Consider the following 20,497-nt stretch of genomic DNA (forward strand, 5'->3'; position numbering starts at 1 on the left):
CCATATCGATATTATTGTTCCTTAGTGTATGTATGCTTTATTTACTAGTCAGTGTGTGTACTGTCCCCTTTAAGTTGTCCACCACCAGGAACACCAAGTCAGATGTGTGTACTGTCCCTTTAAGTTGTCCACCACCAGGAACACCAAGTCAGATGTGTGTACTGTCCCTTTAAGTTGTCCACCACCAGGAACACCAAGTCAGATGTGTGTACTGTCCCTTTAAGTTGTCCACCACCAGGAACACCAAGTCAGATGTGTGTACTGTCCCTTTAAGTTGTCCACCACCAGGAACACCAAGTCAGATGTGTGTACTGTCCCTTTAAGTTGTCCACCACCAGGAACACCAAGTCAGATGTGTGTACTGTCCCTTTAAGTTGTCCACCAACACCAAGATCCCCCTAGTGCGTGACCTCCAGTGACCACTATGGACCACAACACTATGACCAAAACCATCAATATACACTGCTCAAAAGAATTAACGGAACGCTTAAATAACACATCGGGTCTCGATGTAAGTGCCCATTTAAGTGCTCATTTTTGTTTCTCATTATCATCATCCTTTTTGAATTCCTTTGGCCGTGACACAGGTGTATGCCCCCATTCTGTTTGGCCGTGACACAGGTGTATGCCCCCATTCTGTTTGGCCGTGACACAGGTGTATGCCCCCATTCTGTTTGGCCATGACACAGGTGTATGCCCCCCATTCTGTTTGGCCGTGACACGGGGGTATGCCCCCCATTCTGTTTGGCCGCGACACGGGAGTATGCCCCCCATTCTGTTTGGCCGCGACACGGGGGTATGCCCCCCATTCTGTTTGGCCGTGACACGGGTGTATGCCCCCCATTCTGTTTGGCCGTGACACGGGTGTATGCCCCCCATTCTGTTTGGCCGTGACACAGGTGTATGCCCCCATTCTGTTTGGCCATGACACAGGTGTATGCCCCCCATTCTGTTTGGCCGCGACACGGGAGTATGCCCCCCATTCTGTTTGGCCGTGACACGGGGGTATGCCCCCCATTCTGTTTGGCCGTGACACGGGGGTATGCCCCCCATTCTGTTTTCCACCCAGCTTCCTCAGATACTGTAGAATAAGTTTCTTGTAAACAAAACATTTTATATTCCTTTTATTTTTACCAAGTGAATTGTTTGTTTTAATCAGCTACGCCATTGTAATTATAGCTTGCTAAATTAACGTCACCACTCACCGTACAGATAGGAAGTATATTTAGAGTAATTAATGTATTCAACAAAACCATGCTGATTTGTTTGTTGTTTATATCCTGCTGATGACTGCTAAAATATTATTGGTAAAAACAATGAACACAAAATGACGCCAGTGTTTAGTATCCTGTGGCTAGGATGGGACGTGTGTGTGTGTGTGTGTGTGTGTGTGTGTGTGTGTGAGTGGGTGTGTGGGTGGATGTTCCATGCTGCTTCTCTATAGACCATTCATTATGCCAGCTAGTTTGTACACACACAAACACACACACACACAAACAAACACCCAGGGGAAATATATGTGTAATCTCGGTAAGGTGAAACACTTCAAATGTAGACCCATCCTTTGCTTCCCTGTGGCTCCAATAGAGATGGAGGTAGAGAGCGAGAGGGAGAGAAAATGCACCTCGTTTTCTTCTTTCTCTCCACCATGTTCCATGTTAATGAAAACTGCAACATGTAGTGTGACTGTGAATAAATCCTTATATAATGCTCTTTCTCTCCATCTCACTTTTCTGTGTCACTTCTTCCAATTTATCTATCTCCCCTTTTTTTAATCCATCTCTCTCGTGTCTCTGTTCCTTTCTCTCTCTCTCTGTTTCCCACCTTCCTCTCTCTATTTCCCACCTCTCCCACCCCCTCTCTTTAAAGGCATCAGAACTCAGGATGGCAGTGCAGAGAAAGACCTGGACTTTCAGGGTCGCTCTCAGAGACAGGTGCAGTTTAACCCAGGCCAGGCCCGGGCCACGTGGCGTGTAAGGATCCTGGCCGATGGGACCTTTGAGCAGTCCGAAACCTTCCAGATACTTCTTTCTGAACCTGCAATGGGAGCATTGGAGTTCCCTTCAGCCGCCACTGTGGAAATATTGGACCCGGCAGACGGTTAGTACACCTGGTGATCTAAGATCAGTACTGATCTAAAATGTGTTAACACATCTGATGATCTAAGATCAGTTTACACACCTGATGATCTAAGATCAGTTTACACACCTGGCGATCTAAGATCAGTTTACACACCTGGCGATCTAAGATTAGTTTACACACCTGGTGATCTAAGATCAGTACTGATCTAAAATGGGTTAACACACCTGATGATCTAAGATCAGTTTACACACCTGATGATCTAAGATCAGTTTACACACCTGGCAATCTAAGATCAGTTTACACACCTGGCGATCTAAGATCAGTTTACACACCTGGTGATCTAAGATCAGTACTGATCTAAAATGGGTTAACACACCTGATGATCTAAGATCAGTTTACACACCTGATAATCTAAGATCAGTTTATACACCTGGTGATCTAAGAACAGTTTACACCCCAGAGGCCTATACTACAAAACATTTTGGGTTAGAGAACTGTAGGGTTGAACCCTAGGTTGTCAGTGCCACGATGATGGTTCATGATGTTACCATGGCGATGTAACCCGGTAACTTATGCTGCACACCTAACCTGCTCCGGAGCAGGTTATATTTCAGATAACAGATTAACACGTACATAAGCACCGCCTACTGACCAATCAGTTCTTTATTGTAAATGGCATCACCATTCTTCTAAGATCCCTTGGCACATGGATAATGAGAGGGTCTCTTAGAAAAGCAAGAATATTTAGACACCAACAAAACCTATTGGCTTTCTTTGATGAGTACCTTTATGGGATATATAGATTCTCAGCGGAAGGAATTACGTATCTTTGTCAGCTTCCTGAGCGGTATGTTTCCAGTGGAACACATCAAAGTGGTGCGCTTGCAGTTCCACAGACTCTATGCATTATTCTTTTTTTGCAACAGGTAGTTTTATGTGTGCTGTGGGTGATGCTGAGAACATCCCGCACAATTCGCAAGGTGGTTCTTGCTCTAGAAGAGTTGCTTGATACATTTGTTGTGTTCCCAGGCCACTTGCCAACGCAGTCTATTAAAGAGGGCTTTTATGAAATAGCAGGTAGAAAATAAATTACACTGACTACTTCTATCTATACATAATGTAGACCCTATGACCTTTACGGCTGTAGCCTACGCCTTTCATAGGGCTCCCCTATGAGTGGTCGGCGCTGTAGTTTGCACCTATATTCTGGTTACAGCGTCGCTGGGTGAGAATTAAGGCAAGTCACTCCACAGCATCAGCGTTCAGGTAAAGGTGAAATAAGGATAGTCGTTGTTTTGGTCATACTGGTACATTGCACCAAGTGTTTTCAGAATAAGCAGCAGGCTGGATGGTTGGAGGTAATTCCTTTTTAGCGCATACAGAAATATTCACACAGTACAGGTGTCACAGTTGGGCCATCTATTCTCCCCACCATGGAGTCCTTTCAAATGCACTGTGATGTTTCACTGTTTCACTTGTTATATTTATTAAATTTTTGCTCCCCTGACCGCTTAACCCTGCCGGGGGCGCAACTGAAAGAATATGGCTAAAATTGTCTTACACGCCATAAGAATTCATCTAAGCAGAACACTAATTCAATGGAGGGTACAATTGTAATTATAGTCGTGTTGTACTGTAATGATGGGGCAATTATACTGATAAGCCGTGGGACTTACGCATTTACACAGTCGGCAGTTCTTTGCCAGCTTTCCTATCTGCTTTCGGCAGCAGCAACTGTGTTGCTTTTATAGTGTTATATATTTATAGGCTGTATATTTATATATTCTTCATATTTCTCTAAAATTCTAATTTGCTCCTCTAGAATGAAATATGTGGCTCTAGTAGACTTGTTTGCAATTGGTCATAGGTGTAAACACGGCCCTTTTCATGTGAACACGCACATTACTAGATTGGGAAAACCTGGGTTGATTTAACAAATTGATAACCACTGTTGACACTGCTTATGAGGGATTTCGGTTGTTAGGCTTAGTGAAGCCAGAAGATGAAAATAAATCCTTGTCATATTGAACTTGCTTCGTAGTATAGGCCTCCGATGATCTAAGATCAGTTTATACACCAGGTGATCTGATGTTTATCTGCACCCAGCAGTTACTGCAATCAGCCTGTACTCCACTATCTCCTCCCATATCTCCACCCACCAGTTTTACAATGCCAATTACAATTCATTAGGGAAAAGCAGGTGTTGTAGGTAATGCTAATCTTCTTTGGATTCTGGTTCATTGGGCTAATGCAGGTGTTGTAGGTAATAGTAATCTTGTTTATGTTATGGTTCATTAGGCTAATGTGGGTTTTTTATGTAATGTTAATCTGGTTTACATTATGGTTCATTAGGCTAATGCAGGTGTTGTAAGAATAGTAATCTTGTTTATGTTATGATTCATTAGGCTAATGTAGGTTTTGTATGTAATGTTAATCTGGTTTACATTATGGTTCATTAGGCTAATGCAGGTGTTGTAAGTAATAGTAATCTTGTTTATGTTATGGTTCATTAGGCTAATGTGGGTTTTGTATGTAATGTTAATCTGGTTTACATTATGGTTCATTAGGCTAATGCAGGTGTTGTAAGTAATAGTAATCTTGTTTATGTTATGGTTCATTAGGCTAATGTAGGTTTTGTATGTAATGTTAATCTGGTTTACATTATGGTTCATTAGGCTAATGCAGGTGTTGTAAGAATAGTAATCTTGTTTATGTTATGGTTCATTAGGCTAATGTAGGTTTTGTATGTAATGTTAATCTGGTTTACATTATGGTTCATTAGGCTAATGCAGGTGTTGTAAGTAATAGTAATCTTGTTTATGTTATGGTTCATTAGGCTAATGTAGGTTTTGTATGTAATGTTAATCTGGTTTACATTATGGTTCATTAGGCTAATGCAGGTGTTGTAGGTAATAGTAATCCTGGTTAGATTCTAGAGCTTTGAGTTTAACACCACTTTATATTTTTCTCTGACCTGATATGATGTTTCTACCACAGAGGCCTACCCAGACAACAACATAAAACAACACATTAGAAGTTAATGGCATTTTATTTCCTCACAGCCAGAGAAAAATGTCAGTGTTTTTAGAACGCTGCATTGTGTGGGTTTTTGTGCATTGCCCTCTCTGTGTACAGTAGATTATAAATGTGTGGCAATAAAAACACAGTTCCGTTGCAATGTCCTCAAACTTCTCTCCTTTTTTCTATTAAATGTATGGCTCTCTTCCTCCCTCTCTCTAATACTCTCTCTCTCCTTGCCTCCTTTCTCATTCTCTCTCCTTCCTCCTCTTCCCCTGTGGGTTCATTACGGCCTGAGTTGTTTGGGCCTGGTTTGTTGTCTCTGCAGCCCCATGGGACGACGTAATGTGACAAAGAGAGAGAAAGGGAGAGAGAAAGAAACAAAAAAAAGAAAGCGAGTCAGAGAGAGAAAAGTGAGGGTGAGAAGGAGTACGATATGTAGAAAGACCGAGAGATGCACGGTTGCTTCTAATGGCCTGGAGAAGCTTTATCTGTGTATGTTGTTAGCGCTGCGCTAGCTTCTCTAACGATCAATACAACGTCTGTTGGTTCTCTGACTGTTAGCTTGTCGCTAGTCTCTATGGAGGCTATGCCGAAAATCGAGATGCTTTCCTTGTTTGTTATTTAAGGGAACTTAACGTTAGGTTTTCTATCCAGACTAGCTGCTCGAAAATGAGGGCCTGCTTCATTAGCCTTGCTCAAACAGTGACTGTTTCTGTGCACTAGCTAGCCAGTATTAAACCCCTCCTAGGAGTTCCTCTAATTGGGAGGTGTTTGGTGCAATAAACCACTCCTTCTAAAGACAAACTATAATAACCTAGGACAACTTTCAGTAATGATTAGGACTCGCATATGGAAATCTAATATGTTGCCACATACATTAAAAGACTTTACATATATTTTAAAATACATGATCTTATATGTTATTTATATAGTTAAGTCTGACATACATTTAAACAAGATATGAGCAAATATTTATATACATTCCACACCTCAAATATTCATCACATACTGAGTACTGAATATAACATTGAAATCTCACAAATAAGGTATAATTCTCATTTGTTGTACTATAGGCTAGTTGTCAATTTAAATGAGGTAAATAAGGTGTTAGAGCGAGTACATTAAATAAAAATGCGCAATCGTGTGGAAGGAATTATTTCTCAGACAGATATGTCAACATTTATTGTAATATCTAAGGGACATATATATATATATATATATATATATATATATATATATATATATATATATATATATATATATACATACATAATAACCCATGTAATAAGTCAAACATATGCAAGCATATTATGTTAACATGTATTTCACCTTGTAAGGGATATACATGTAATAAGTATTGTAATAATATGTCACATGTATGCTAACATTTGTTTATGTATTGCAACATATAAGGAACATATATCTATTAACTACTGGTATATTATGTCATGTGTTTTTAGATATCACCTAAGAGACATATGTAATAATCATTGTATCCATGTATGTGGCACACATTTAAATATATAATCAGTACACATAAATGTGCATATATCAGTTTAAAATACATAAATATATGGCACAGAAGCTTCACGTAATTGCCAGGACACTAGCTTGGAGTCCTTGATAGTGGAGTGGCTGGATAATCTCTCTCAAGTGTATGGCATGTTGTGTTAACCTTGCATCACCCTGACTGCCTTTGTCAGTCTCCCGGTTAGCTTTTAACCTCACCCTTAAGAGTCAGGGGATTGGTTCCTTAATTGCTGAAATGCTAGCTCATTCCTTTATAGTCTATAGGTTAAGGCCAGCCATATTTCCATAGTTTTACTCCTTTTCTCTTAAAGCTTCTGGGATACTTTGGGCTTTATATTGTGTGTTTTTTCTTCCCCTAGTGTACATTTAAGTATATCGGCAATAGACGACACTCCTTCGTGCCTTGTTGCAGTACCACAGCTAACGGCTGTTTTTAGACAAGAAAATATGGGGAGTCGATTATTGTTGGCCAGATACCACAAATCCCAGTGGGGCCTTATTGCTAATATAAAAGTGTTATAAAATGTTAAAAATACAAATGGCTTTCTGCCACTCAGTGGTCTGTACAGGATTCCTCAGAGGTTTGGTGTAGATATCCGCAGGCTAGAAGTCTGGATTTTGCTGCAACAATCATGACGTTGTTGCATGGAATTATTGGATAGATTTGTCACATTTTCATGAAAAGGTCTTTTTCTGTTGTGTGGATAGATGAAAGGATATTAAGCTGTATATTTGTAGTGAAACTGTGTACTGCAAATATTCAATCACAGACTTTATAAATCCTGGGGGGACCGGCAAAAGCATGCTGTATCGGCCTTGGATAACATAGGCTAATGATGGCAACCTCATTTATTTTTGTGAACGTTAGCCTTTAGCTATCTACTCCTAGTGGTGAGGTCAGGCTAGTTTGTCTTCCAGATTACACGTAATGTGCCTCTCTATATTTGCTTGTAACTACTCTCTTCGGGCGCTCGGTTTCCCTTGATGTCCAGGACACAGTGTATGCAATATCTTGGTGTTCATGCTTATCCTTTAGCGATGAAGTTGAGGACAGATTAGATCATTTGAGACACTTTGGTTAACATGAACCCCACCCCCCTTGTTTCATCAGTCTATTAGCCACCTGCTGGTAGAATAAATGCCCCATCTGGTGATTTTCTTTCTGTAACTGTCAGAGAACATTGAGGGAGACTTTGTCAGTGTGGCCTGTATTGGTCTACCTCCACCCTTTGTTATACCTCCACCCTTTGTTATACCTCCAACCTCTGGTATACCTCCACCCTTTGTTATACCTCCACCCTTTGTTATACCTCCACCCTCTGGTATACCTCCACCCTGTTATACCTCCACCCTCTGGTCTACCTCCACCCTTTGTTATACCTCCACCCTCTGTTATACCTCCACCCTCTGGTCTACCTCCACCCTGTTATACCTCCACCCTCTGTTATACCTCCACCCTGGTATACCTCCACCCTCTGGTCTACCTCGACACTCTGGTATACCTCGACACTCTGTTATACCTCCAACCTCTGGTATACCTCGACACTCTGTTATACCTCCACCCTCTGGTCTACCTCCACCCTGTTATACCTCCACCCTCTGGTATACCTTGAAACTCTGTTATACCTCCACCCTTTGGTATACCTCCACCCTGTTATACCTCCACCCTCTGGTATACCTTGAAACTCTGTTATACCTCCACCCTCTGGTATACCTCGACACACTGTTATACCTCCACCCTCTGGTCTACCTCCACCCTGTTATACCTCCACCCTCTGGTATACCTTGAAACTCTGTTATACCTCCACCCTCTGGTCTACATCCACCCTGTTATACCTCCACCCTCTGGTCTACATCCACCCTGTTATACCTCCACCCTCTGGTATACCTTGAAACTCTGTTATACCTCCACCCTCTGGTATACCTCCACCCTGTTATACCTCCACCCTCTGGTATACCTTGAAACTCTGTTATACCTCCACCCTCTGGTATACCTCGACACACTGTTATACCTCCACCCTCTGGTCTACCTCGACACTCTGTTATACCTCCACCCTGTGGTCTACCTCCACCCTGTTATACCTCCACCCTCTGGTATACCTCCACCCTCTGGTATACCTTGAAACTCTGTTATACCTCCACCCTCTGGTATACCTTGAAACTCTGTTATACCTCCACCCTCTGGTCTACCTCGACACTCTGTTATACCTCCACCCTCTGGTATACCTCGACACACTGTTATACCTCCACCCTCTGGTTTGCCTCCATCCTTTGGTCTACCTTCACACTCAGTGTGTTGCATATGTTGCTCTACATCCACCCTCTGGTCTTCCTTCATCCTGTGTTTGTTGCCTGTGTTTGTCTACATCCACCCTCTGCAGGTTTATCGTCAACCTGATGTCTCGGTTTTCTAGGAAAATGGAGTGAGCTTATTTGCATGTTTTCTGCTATTGGATGTAAACAAGGCGAAACTCCTACACGCTTACTGGATTGGTTGAACAGAGCTGATGAGCCCCTCCCCTGGTGTTTTTTTTCCTGTTATTCTTTGAGACTCTTTGAGACAAGTATGTGGGGGGGTGGAGTTTCAGGTTTGCCTTCAATGCTGCTGGCCTAGGTAACAAAATTGAATGTTTACCTGGTAACTACAATTGTGCACGAACAAGTGAAGTGGAATTGTTTTTCGTTGTTTCTGTTTCCGAGTATTATTGCTTCCCAAGGCATTCCCTTTAGATGTCAGTAGCCACGGGGCTTATCTGTCATGAAAGTTTCCCATGTGACCTCGGGTAGGTAAGGGTGAGACAATAAAGATCTGTTTGCATCATCAAAATGTGACTGTTTCATGAAAATCTGGCCAAAAATGTCATTCATCTAGATAGAACTACAACACCATAAATAGGCTCTGCGTCTTGACTGTTGTGGAGGCACTAAAATCTACTGACCGTTGTCCTTAACCTGTTGAAAATATTGCTTAGGAAGTGACAGAACACATCTCAAGACATTATCTGACTGACAGGGACACGAAATATGGCGGGCAGCGCCTGCCATAATTCGTGTCCCCTATGTAATCCATAAAGGCGCCAATTAGTATCGCTTGGGTAGGTCAGGGGGTTTGGCAGTGAGCTTTCACTCCCATGGTTGGTAGCTCTGTTCCCACTGGAGTCTCTATTTGTTTAGTGTTTTTGTGGAGAATCCCTTTAATCAAAAGAGAATTGGAAAGGATAAGATGGAGAGATTCAGAGTTGCTTCTAATGGCCCGGAGATGCTTTAGAGTTCTGTTGGTAGACCTGTGCTAGCTTCTCCAATGATGTCTACTACCTCTATCTGTTGGTTGTCCCTCTGTTAGCTTGCAGCCAGTCTCTCTGGAGGCTAGGTCAAAATAGATATGAGTTCCTTATTAACTTATTTGAGATCACTTAACGTGTTAGCTTTTTCGATCTAAAATTGAATGGGCATATCTGTAGAGATTATGACAAGATCAAGCCTTAGTGGGAATTCGAAACAGAAGAATACACAGCACATCCAAAGTCCTGCTGCAACGTGATTAAATGATGATCCTGCATCTGTGCACATCTCACATAGTTTCTGTTTACCTTGGGTCACGGTTTCCAACCTGGTTGGGGGCATGATACTTATTTTTCTTGACTGATTATGTGATGCAATACTTAAAAGGCTTAGCTTAGGCTACACAACCCCAACACCTCTAGATGTCTGTCAGAGTGAATCCTGTTATTGGATTAATCTGTGTGAAGATTAATTTGTATGAAGCCACACACACACGTGTGCACACACACACGTGCATGCCCACACAAAGACCTCCCACTTAATAGCCACTTTCAATTACATGAATATTTAACAGCAGAAAATGAGGAATGTTTTTCCAACGCACGTCAATAACCTGCTGGGTTTTTTGGTTGCTGCTTTACTCTGCTTTACTCTGAACGCTACAGAGGAGGAAATATGGTTGGACTGAATTAGAAGACTACTGTACAAAGCCCTACTGAGTGCTTCTGTAGAGCTCCTGGAGTTTGTGAGGCGCGAGGGGAATGAGAGGAGGGAGCATGATATGGTGCGGCAGAGAGGAGGGAAGGAGGGTGACTGAGAGGTGATGAGAGTGGGTGACAGGGAGGGGGGTGGGAGGGTGATGGGGGGTGTCAGAGAGGGGCGAGGAAGGGTGAAAGGAGGGGGAAGGAGGGTGACAGGGAGGTGATGAGAGTGGGTGACAGGGAGGGGGGTGGGAGGGTGATGGGGGGTGTCAGAGAGGGGCGAGGAAGGGTGAAAGGAGGGGGAGGAGGGTGATGGGGAGGGAGGAAGAAGAGATGTATGATCCATTGCAATACAAAAATGACAACCAGTGGAACACAACAACAACATGCTAATAAACGCCTTGACATTGAACTGAGATTTAAAGAGAGACAGGAGGTGAGGGAGAGACAGGAGGTGAGGGAGAGACATGGGGAGCAAACCAACATAACCACCAGTCTAACAATTATTATATTTTATAAACAAGAGCCGATTTGTAAATTGTACAGTATGTATTTATCATAATTTCTATTAAATACATTGTAAATGCAAGTAAAGAAACAACTGGTTAGAGTCAGTCATCTTAATTTATAAGGACTTTTATTCACAGTATCATACAACTGTGATTGTGTCACAATATAATGATAAATGTTTAGTAAATACACCAAAGTTTTGACTTTAGTCACTGTCAAGGAGCGTATAACACCTTTTTCAGTTTCAATATAATGAACCACTTGAAACGACTAATTCACACAAATATGGAAATATATCAGATAGATGTAAATGCTAAATGCATATTACCAACAATAATTTTTTTCATTTATGTTTATATATTTACATTTATTTCAGACATATAAAAAACATTTGAAAACAGCCTAGATCTAATGTGTAAATATATGTATGATATACTGTATATGGCCATACATTAATAATGCATATAATACATATACAGTGGGGCAAAAAAGTATTTAGTCAGCCACCAACTATGCAAGTTCTACCACTTAAAAAGATGAGAGACCTGTAATTTTCATCGTAGGTACACTTCAACTATGAGAGAAAAAATTAGGAAAAAAGATCCAGAGAATCACATTGTAGGATTTTTTATGAATTTATTGGTTAATTCCTCTGTAAAATAAGTATTTGGTCACCTACAAACAAGCAAGATTTCTGGCTCTCACAGACCTGTAACTTCTTCTTTAAGAGGCTCCTCTGTCCTCCACTCGTTCCCTGTATTAATGGCACCTTTTTGAACTTATCAGTATAAAAGACACCTGTCCACAACCTCAAACAGTCACACTCCAAACTCCACTATGGCCAAGATCAAAGAGCTGTCAAAGGACACCAGAAACAAAATTTTAGACCTGCACCAGGCTGGGAAGACTGAATCTGCAATAGGTAAGCAGTTTGGTGTGAAGAAATCAACTGTGGGAGCAATTATAAGAAAATGGAAGACATACAAGACAACTGATAATCTCCCTCGATCCGGGGCTCCACGCAAGATCTCACCCTGTGGGGTCAAAATGATCACAAGAACGGTGAGCAAAAATCCCAGAACCATACAGGGGGACCTAGTGAATGACCTGCAGAGAGCTGGGACCAAAGTAACAAAGGCTGCCTTCAGTAACACACTACGCCGCCAGGGAATCCTGCAGTGCCAGGCGTGTCCACCTGCTTAAGCCAGTATATGTCCAGGCCGGTCTGAGTTTTGCTAGAGAGCATATGGATGGTCCAGAAAAGGATTGGGAGAATGGCATATGCTCAGATGAAACCAAAATATAACTTTTTGGTAAAAATTCTATACCTTCTGTGAAGCATGGGGGTGGAGACATCATGCTTTGGGGCTGTTTTTCTGCAAAGGGACCAGGACGATTGATCTGTGTAAAGGAAAGAATGAATGGGGCCATGTATCGTGAGATTTTCATCTGCTTTCCATCAGCAAGGGCATTGAAGATGAAACGTGGCTGGGTCTTTCAGCATGACAATGATCCCAAACACACTGCCCGGGCAACGAAGGAGTGGCTTCGTAAGAAGCATTTCAAGGTCCTGGAGTGGCCTAGCCAGTCACCAGATCTCAAACCCATAGAAAATCTTTGGAAGGAGTTAAAAGTCTGTGTTGCCCAGCGACTGCCCCAAAACATCACTGCTCTAGAGGAGATCTGCATGGAGGAATGGGCCAAAATACCAGCAACAGTGTGAAGACTTACAGAAAACGTTTGACCTCTTTGCCAACAAAGGGTATATAACAAAGTATTGAGATTAACTTTTGTTATTGACCAAATACTTATTTTCCACCATAATTGACCAATAAATTCATAAAAAATTCTACAATGTGATATAGTTGAAGTGTACCTATGATGAGAATTACAGGCCTCTCTCATCTTTCTAAGTGGGAGAACTTGCACAGTTGGTGGCTGACTAATTACTTTTTTGCCCCTCTGTATTAGAATATGTTTAAAAAAATATACACTTACCTAAAGGATTATTAGGAACACCTGTTCAATTTCTCATTAATGCAATTATCTAATCAACCAATCACATGGCAGTTGCTTCAATGCATTTAGGGGTGTGGTCCTGGTCAAGACAATCTCCTGAACTCCAAACTGAATGTCAGAATGGGAAAGAAAGGTGATTTAAGCAATTTTGAGCGTGGCATGGTTGTTGGTGCCAGACGGGCCGGTCTGAGTATTTCACAATCTGCTCAGTTACTGGGATTTTCACGCACAACCATTTCTAGGGTTTACAAAGAATGGTGTGAAAAGGGAAAAACATCCAGTGTGCGGCAGTCCTGTGGGCGAAAATGCCTTGTTGATGCTAGAGGTCAGAGGAGAATGGGCCGACTGATTCAAGCTGATAGAAGAGCAACTTTGACTGAAATAACCACTTGTTACAACCGAGGTATGCCGCAAAGCATTTGTGAAGCCACAACACGCACAACCTTGAGGCGGATGGGCTACAACAGCAGAAGACCCCACCGGGTACCACTCATCTCCACTACAAATAGGGCAGCTGAAAAAGAGGCTACAATTTGCACGAGCTCACCAAAATTGGACAGTTGAAGACTGGAAGAATGTTGCCTGGTCTGATGAGTCTCGATTTCTGTTGAGACATTCAGATGGTACAGTCAGAATTTGGCGTAAACAGAATGAGAACATGGATCCATCATGCCTTGTTACCACTGTGCAGGCTGGTGATGGTGGTGTAATGGTGTGGGGGATGTTTTCTTGGCACACTTTAGGCCCCTTAGTGCCAATTGGGCATCCTTTAAATGCCACGGCCTACCTGAGCATTGTTTCTGACCATGTCCATCCCTTTATTACCACCATGTACCCATCCTCTGATGGCTACTTCCTGCAGGATAATGCACCATGTCACAAAGCTCGAATCATTTCAAATTGGTTTCTTGAACATGACAATGAGTTCACTGTCCTGAAATGGCCCCCACAGTCACCAGATCTCAACCCAATAGAGCATCTTTGGGATGTGGTGGAACGGGAGCTTCGTGCCCTGGATGTGCATCCCACAAATCTCCATCAACTGCAAGATGCTATCCTATCAATATGGGCCAACATTTCTAAAGAATGCTTTCAGCACCTTGTTGAATCAATGCCACGTAGAATTAAGGCTGTTCTGAAGGCGAAAGGGGGTCAAACACAGTATTAGTATGGTGTTCCTAATAGTGTATAGGCATATATTAAACATATGTTTTCGAAATATATGTCAATATATAATACTTCCGTGGGGCAGGCGGATAGGTTGAGAATTTTTATATATCTTTTTTAGATTAATTTAAATATAGATAAGAGATGCAGAGAAAGAGATGTGGAGTGAGAGAGACAGAGAATCATCTGACCTGGGCTGGGTGTTGGGGCAGATCCCTGGGGTTTAACAGATTGGCTTAGATTAAGTGACTCTGTCTGTATGTCTGTCACACTCTCCACCTGAAGGAGAGGCAAAATCAATGTCAAAGTAATGCTGTTTCACTTCTACTCATTTGCCCTCTTCCTCGAGTTGTTAGAAATTATATCTCATTAAAGAATTATAAGAAGTCAAATGTGTCTCCTAATCACATTTCAGATCTTTTCATGCTAGGAAAAACTCCTTAGTAGGAGTTAGTCATAATTTAGGAAGAACACTTAGAGAGGAGCAAGGCTTTGTGTAGTGGTCAGTCCTATTCTGGCTGCTGGGAATATCATCAATATCATCAAGATATACATTTTCAGATGACCAGCAGGTCAGCAAACACCGTCGCCTCAGAAGTGATTATAAATGTCAGTTGGCTTTTATAACCAAGCATTAAAAATAACCACAGTGGTTATAGAAGTTACATAGACTCAGATTGTCCAAATATGTTGGTTTCATCTGCCTTTTTATAGGCCAGTGTGAAGAGATTTAGACTACAACAGCAGTACATCCAGTGACAGCAGGAATGATCAGGCAGAAACTGGATCTGCAAAAGGACAGCTAGGAGTATTTGAGTTATTCTGCCCATGCTGCTCTCCCCTTATTCATATCCCTCTACATCTAAACTGCTTTTATTTGCATGGGAATCATGTAGCTGCATTGCCAAAGCAAATGGAACATTTGTCATATTGTCAAAAATGTAAAAATATTAACAAAAGTTCACAAGTCAAAAATCTAATTAGAATAAAATTCTATACACTTTCAAAAGGATGAAGACATTTGAAAATTACATTTTTAGCTACACCTCAAGTCCATAAATTCTACATCCAATTATTTTCAAGTGGGGCTCCTTCACTTTCTACAAATTCTGTTATGGAGACCTAATAGACCTAAATCGTTACTGATTGAATTATAGACATAATTAATCAAAAAATTTATGTAATGCCATCAATTTTCACACAATAGCCCATAATGAATAGGCAAAAACCTGTTTTTAGACATTTGTGTCAATTTAATAAAAATTGAACAAAAGTAATATTGCATGTGCATTTTTCATTATTGAGTATTCTGTGAAGACTATAAACTAAGCCTAATTACCATGGTTGCTTTCTACCCTTCAAGTGGCAGCTAAAATGCTTGTTTTATCAGTTATATTTTGTCTTAGACATAAATTGAGAAATATACAACGTTTTATATATATATATTTGTATTTATTCTTCAAGAATAAAGTGTGTAATGTACTCGTTTCATATATGGTGTAATTGGCTGACAAAAAAATCGCTGATTTCAATATACCTGACAGTATCTGGGGAAGCAAGTATCCAGTGTTTTCCATTCCGTTGTACAGCACCTTATTGTTGCCTAGATTATTGCCTGGGTCAAAAGAGTCAGCATCGAATGCTGTTCTACAAAAAACAGACTATTTCCCCGGACCCCTCCCAGGACAATGGATGCCACCGCTGCTAACACAGAGTCCTGTGGGAAACGCTGTTTTGTTTAGTATACCATTAACACCACAGTAGTATACCATCATAGTATACCATTAACACCACAGGCCTTTTTTAGTCCTGTCATTATTTCAGTGCAATTGTAGAATTAAATGGTTTATGGATGCTTTTAGTAGCTCGTTCTAAGTTGTGTAAATTACACTGTATTTCCGTTTTTCTTTTGTTTCATGACAGAAAAAGGATAGAGAAGTGTTTCATCCCACCTCTCCACTTAGGATAGCAGGTGTTTGTGTTTTTATTTGTTTAGTGTTTTGTTCCCCCAGCAGTTAATTGATTATATGCATTGTTCAGTCACATAATGCTAATCTCTCTATCTCTATCCTGTGTCTGTGATCTTGAGTCTTGTCTTGTTGCACAGTATTGTTGTGTGTCCATACGGAAGGAAGAGTATTACAGAATGAATACCAACACACAGAGTGCACCAGGCAGGAAGAAAGAGGCCTGTGTGCAAAGGTCTTGAGTCACACGCACACACACACACACGCGTGCACACACGCACACACACACACACATATGGGACGTAGAGGAGGCCCATTCTTATTATTGGTCCCTGAGCGTCTGGAGGAAAATAACTCCTCCATCTAGTTCTGCTCTCGGCCCCGACTCCCCCCTTCCCGTCTCCCCCCATCCCATCTCTCTCTGCCTCTCTCTGAGTTCTAGTGTTTGATGGATAGACCTTTCAACTCTTTTCCTCAATCACTCCCTTTTTTCTTTGAAAGATCGACAGAGCGACAAGTTTGGGTGGGGCGGGGGTTGGGGGCTGAAAGAGAGAGAAGAGATTTAGTGTGAATTCTCAGTATTTTGAGAAATAAATAGCTGAACTCTCCCTTCATCCTCAGTTGGAGGTAGAAAAGGGACAAGGCATTTGCAGTACAGTTCATACTTCTGCTTTTGGAAAAACGTCATTGAAAATAAAAATGACTTGCTATTTTCAAATCCATCTACGTACAAACATCTCCTAGTCTTTCTTTCCCCCCCCATCCCCTTATCCCCTCCTCTCCTTCCTCCCCTCCTCTCCCCCTTTCCTTCCTACTCCTGTACTCCCCTTTGTTCCTCTCTCCTGTTAATCCTCCACTCCTTCCTCCCCACCTCCCCCCTCCGTCCTTCAGTTGTTTGTCGTTACACCACACAGAGGTCCGTGTGTGTTTGACTCTGTCCTTGTCTCCTGCTCCTCTTGTCCTCCTGCTGTCCTCCAGAGTCAACTGTGTACATCCCACTGCCCAGTTTCTCAGTCGAGGAGGATGCAGGGGAGGTGTTGGTGCCCGTCCACAGGAGTGGAGACGTCAGTCAGGAACTCCTGGTGGTCTGCTACACACATCAAGGTGGACTTCATACAGTACATCTGCCTGTCTCTCCTTCTTCTGTTTCTTCTTCTTAATTATGTTCTTATTTCTCTCACCCTTTCTCTCAAATTGCCTCTCTTTCCCTGATCTTTCTCTTCTCTTCCTCCTCCTTCAGACTCTGCCACAGGTACCGTCCCCTCCACGGTGCTGTCCTACTCGGACTACATATCCAGGCCAGAGGAGCACATTAGTGTCCTACGCTTTGCCAGGGGAGAGAGGGAGAAACAGTGTGGCGTGGTGGTCATTGATGACTCTCTGTACGAGGGAGAGGAGGGCTTCAATGTGAGCCTGTCCCTGCCTGTTGGAGGGCACCTCGGAGCCCACTACCACACTGCCAGAGTCACCATACGGCAAGATCTGGACGATGGTAAGATGGGGAGGGAGGTAATCAGTATTCTTTGGCAGAATCCATTACTCTACATTATTACTGAACATTGCTCAACATTACACAACGTTACTGAACATTGCTCAACATTACACAACGTTACTGAACATTATTCAACATGACATAATAGAACTGAACATTACTCAAAATTCAACAACAACACTGAACCCTACACAACATTGCTCAACATTAATCAGTATTACATAGAATTACACTACATTACCGAACACTGCACAACATTGCTCAACACTGCACAAAATTGCTCAACATTAGTCAACGTTACACAACTTTACTCAACACTCCACAAAATTGCTTCATTAAACATTACACAACAATCCATAACTTTGCTCAACATTACACAACATTCCACTATTGGCAGCTCCACAGCCACTAAGGCCGTTATTGGCCAAATTGGCCAATCACTGTTGAAAGTGGAGGAGTATGATCACCGACAGGGATTTCAGTCCATTATCTATTGAAGCCCAACACACAGAATACAACCCAGCTTCACCCTTAGCCCATCATTTACTGAAGCCCTACAGATAGAATATGACACAACTTCACTCTCATTCCACCATTTACCAGAGCCCTAAAGCCTGACCGATGCTAGTTAATCCTACAGACAGATGTATTCTACAGAAACACACACACACAGAGTGCAGAGCAGAGGAATTAACGACTTTGTAGTTCAAAGACTAGTTTCGCGCCTCCACTTGGGAAAGAGTTATTGTGTTCTTAGGGAAACTGATGAATTTTATATCCTGTGTGTGTGTGTTGGGGTGGGGGTGGGGGGGTCCTTAGCCAACCTGTGACAGAATCCATTAACTTGGGCTCTTACACAAGGAATGTGTCCCAAATGTTCTGCAGTGTCTTACGCTAATGCCTCTGGTCTCCGCTCAAAAGATGTTCACTGCTTATGGAATGCGGGTGCAATTTATGAGACATACTTCATACTGTGTGGGTTTTTTGACAACGTTAATTATTATTGCTTTCATGTTTCACCCAGACAGCATAATATGGAGATAAACTGGCCAATGGGAGCAGTGCATTTAATCCCCTAAAGAAAACTGTGTTGAATTAGACTAGCAGGTATCTAAAGACAAGGATCAGCGAGGATACCTGACATCTTTTTATCGTTGGGCAGACACTCCCCCTCCGGAGAGAATTACCGTGAGTGCAGTCATCTGAGTTGAGACAGCCATATGATTTACCTCTCCTTGTAAGTACTGTTCTTTTCCTCAGTTAGCCCAAGTAGTCAGCAGAGTCGTGGGGAAGAGAGTGAGTGCTTTCTTGTTCCTGTTTGTGAAGCCCGCAGCGGCTTTATATAAAATGCAACCCATTGACAGACACCAGTCTGTCACTAAGATTTACCCCCCTCCCATCCCTTTAATAATAGATAACAGACACGAGTCTGTCACTAAGATTTACCCCAATCCATCCCTTTAGTTCTAGATAACAGACACCAGTCTGTCACTTAGATTTACCCCCCTCCCATCCCTTTAATTCTAGATAACAGACACCAGTCTGTCACTAAGATGTACCCCCCTCCCATCCCTTTAATTCTAGATAACAGACACCAGTCTGTCACTAAGATTTACCCCCCTCCCATCCCTTTAATGCTAGATAACAGACACCAGTCTGTCACTAAGATTTACCCCCCTCCCATCCCTTTAATTCTAGATAACAGACACCAGTCTGTCACTAAGATTTACCCCAATCCATCCCTTTAATGCTAGATAACAGACACCAGTCTGTAACTAAGATTTACCCCCCTCCAATCCCTTTAATTCTAGATAACAGACACCAGTCTGTCACTAAGATGTACCCCCCTCCCATCCCTTTAATTCTAGATAACAGACCATAGTCTGTCACCAAGATTTACCCCAATCCATCCCTTTAATGCTAGATAATAGACACCAGCCTTTTACAGTATTTTGTACAGTTAACATTTTTGTCATGTAGCAGACGCTGTCATCCAGAGTGACTTTCTGTAGCCTAAATAGTGTGCACGCACATTTGTACTTTTATGTACTGGTGCCCAGTGGGAATCGAACCCACAACCCTGACATGCAACTGTCTGCACTGAGAATCCTGGGGATTGAACTCTGAGCCTCCCAATGTCAGGCTGGACGCTCATTCTGTAGATGTTCTAGATGTTCTGTAGATGTCTTCTTTTTTTTTTTTTTCTGTCCAGACATTTTCAGCGGTAGTTACAGAATAAAGTCCCATTTAAGGTCCACAGCACTAGTTCTGTCATGTCTGCCTTTGTTTTACCCAGTCCCAAACCATAACCAAAAATAATGAATCCATAAACATACATTATGTTTCCACTTCTGCCAAATGTAACTGACAACTGACAGAAAACCCTGTGATCACAATGGCAAAACACTGCATCTCTGCACGATACCTCGCCGTGTAGTCTGAAAACATCAGACGCAAAAGATCATTACGAATAATTTCACCATTCTCCCCTTAGCGTTTACCGAACACCGGCAAGACGATGTGATGGAAGGGCACGTCTGAAACTGCACTGTTGGTAAACATATATGTTGCCATCATTAGAAATTCAGAGAGTCATTTCACCATCTGGGAACATTAACAGTGACACTTTCAGACACTGGTGCTCTGATCAGGTACACACACACACACGCATACACACACACACACAAATATACAAACATACACACACACACACACACACTGCTGAC

At 42.1% G+C, this 20,497-nt stretch overlaps 1 protein-coding gene across 1 annotated transcript in view; it reads left to right on the plus strand.

Moving 5' to 3' along the window:
* frem2a (FRAS1 related extracellular matrix 2a) overlaps window positions 1-20,497 on the plus strand; it is a 114,668-nt gene that overhangs the window by 63,868 nt on the left and 30,303 nt on the right. The window contains exons 5-7 of the mRNA XM_029121246.2: window positions 1,870-2,100; window positions 17,258-17,383; window positions 17,520-17,771. Of these exons, the coding sequence (XP_028977079.2) occupies window positions 1,870-2,100; window positions 17,258-17,383; window positions 17,520-17,771 (609 nt within the window). The remainder of the gene's footprint in view (window positions 1-1,869; window positions 2,101-17,257; window positions 17,384-17,519; window positions 17,772-20,497) is intronic.

This window comes from Esox lucius, chromosome 7 (genome assembly GCF_011004845.1).
Source record: "Esox lucius isolate fEsoLuc1 chromosome 7, fEsoLuc1.pri, whole genome shotgun sequence".
Lineage (NCBI taxonomy): Eukaryota > Metazoa > Chordata > Actinopteri > Esociformes > Esocidae > Esox > Esox lucius.